At 32.2% G+C, this 2432-nt stretch overlaps 1 protein-coding gene across 2 annotated transcripts in view; it reads right to left on the reverse strand.

Annotated features, from left to right (window-relative positions):
• Nucleotides 1-427: 427 nt before the first annotated feature.
• Nucleotides 428-2432, reverse strand: part of LOC106466721 (troponin I-like) — a 31042-nt gene continuing 29037 nt past the window's right edge. For both annotated transcript variants that reach the window (XM_013927021.2, XM_013927019.2), the window contains exon 10: nucleotides 428-679. In XM_013927021.2, coding sequence (XP_013782475.1) covers nucleotides 605-679 — 75 coding nt within the window. In that variant the 3' untranslated portion in view covers nucleotides 428-604. The remainder of the gene's footprint in view (nucleotides 680-2432) is intronic.

The following is a 2432-nucleotide window of genomic DNA, read 5'->3' on the forward strand; positions in this document are numbered from 1 at the left end:
CGGGGTTCGAGACGTGATGTTCCTCAGCCCGCTCCCACTTTCAGCTGTTGACACATTATTGAAGGTATAAACTCTCCAGTTTTTATAAGTTTGAGGACTGTCATGATGCGCGAAACTCAGGTCCAGAACCATTAGTAACCTAAAGCCACAGTTCGTTTGCATAATAAAATGTGATATGTCCGTCTTTCTCTCTCCGTTAAATATACATCTAATAATCATCAAGTGAAAAAAAAAACTTCGTTCTTCTAGTTTTGTGTTTTCGTTGATACTTAAATTATTTTATAAAAATTAAAGAAGTAATCCGAATTTCAGAGTGGACTCAGATTTCTGGCAAACATAAAGTATTTATTTCTAAGACGTTTACTCAGAATGTAACCAGTTCAGTAGACGAGAAATAAAAAAAAATCGTTAATTTTTGGTTGAGATAATTAATATTGCTTTGTGGAGAACAATTACGTCTTGAATAAAGCTTTGGTTCTTTTTATTACAACGTTTTTAGAACACCTGTTGAATTACGAATCCTTACTGATCACTTTCTATTCACAGTGTATTAACATCTGAAAGATGAAGATTTCTTATGACTAAGAGTTTCGGGACGTCTGAATCACTCTTCTTCCTCACCTTCTCCTCCCACTTTCTCTTCTTTCTTCTTCCCAAAAGCCCATTCTGGTCGTTCTGACTGTGAGAAAGGACGAAGACAACAAAACCGTTTGAAAAAGTTTTGAAGTGATCTTTTATGTTCGTGACAGAAAAACAAACTACTGTTCAAACATCCACCCGAACTACTCAAGAAATTAAAAAAACTATTTAATATTCATGTCCAACTAATCGGTTTTAAGATCAGTTAAAAACTATTTTAAAGAAAGGTTAATAGCCCTGAGAATATTCGTTTTTGAAGACACAGAGAAAATGCTAAATTGTGTTAATCTTTCTTCGAGTTGTTACATTTAAGCCAATTATCATTTTAAGAACAACTAAATCAATATAAGCCAATTATCATTTTAATAACAACTAAATCAATATAAGCCAATTATCATTTTAATAACAACTAAATCAATATAAGCCAATTATCATTTTAATAACAACTAAATCAATATAAGCCAATTATCATTTTAATAACAACTAAATCAATATAAGCCAATTATCATTTTAATAACAACTAAATCAATATAAGCCAATTATAATTTTAAGAACAATTAAATCATTAGACGCTGGAAATACTATTTATCACAGATCAACTTTCAAGGTAACAGATAACGAATAACAAAGGAAGGATAAACAGGCCTTTTTTTGACTACAAACATTGACAACTGAGAACGACAATAAAACAAAGAGTCGTTCTTACAGAAGAAAACATAAATATACACACTTAACTTGTTTAAATAGCTAGAAACTACGGATGGCCATATAAAGAGGTTTTAAGAGCTTATAACTGTCGTCTCTTTATTTTTAAACTACCTTGAAATCAACTATTTATCGCATACCTCTATATATATAAGGTAACACACTCGTGACTCCGGCCATAAAACGATGATAGGAAAAACGAATAAAAGTAACCCTCGTCTCCCCAGGAAAGGATGTCACTGGAAAAATTCTCTCTCTAAACCACGTAGGATAGTGACGAGGAATAATTAAAACCTGTATACCGATAAACTTGATTGTGACACACAGGTTTTTGGGTGTAAATCATACAAATTTATGGATTATTATCAATGACAGCTTAAGAAGCTAACGAGAGTTACAATAATAACTGATTTTTTTTTTCCTTTGATAATTATTTATCTGTATACCGCCTTAAGAACCTGCCCGAGTTGTTTTCCTAGTGCAAAGCTGGAGAATGAATTATCAACATTCTGTCCACTGCAGTGCTATAAACATATCAAGTGTTGTGTAAAAACACGTTTGTTGCTATAGCATTACATCTTTGTTGTCCGTGGTAACCAACGCCTCCTCTTATACCCCAGTCTTTGTTAAGACAATTTGTTTACGTTTAACAGAAAACAAAAGTGGAAAAATATTTCTGTATAAACTAGAAACATAGCAGTTACGTTTAAAAATATCCGTCTTTTTAAAGATAATATCACTTTTTCCAGATCATTCTACTGAAGAGAGTGTGATCTAATTCGATTATTTTATTTTAGGGAAGTGATTTAAATAGTTCCTAAACTTCTTGACTGTAAATAAGAATCCGAACCTATACAAAATGTCGTTCATACGAAGCTTATATAGTCCTGTAGAAATTCACGGCTCTAATAGTCAGGTTTCACCGAACCTATACAAAATGTCGTTCATACGAAGCTTATATAGTCCTGTAGAAATTCACGGCTCTAATAGTCAGGTTTCACGTGATCCTACTTATTTGTTATCTTTTCATTTCATTGCACTGGTTATATATATTGGTGACAGATTTTCTTGTAGGCAGATTTTGTTAA

The sequence above is a fragment of the Limulus polyphemus genome, unplaced genomic scaffold (assembly GCF_000517525.1).
Source record: "Limulus polyphemus unplaced genomic scaffold, Limulus_polyphemus-2.1.2 Scaffold2359, whole genome shotgun sequence".
NCBI lineage: Eukaryota > Metazoa > Arthropoda > Merostomata > Xiphosura > Limulidae > Limulus > Limulus polyphemus.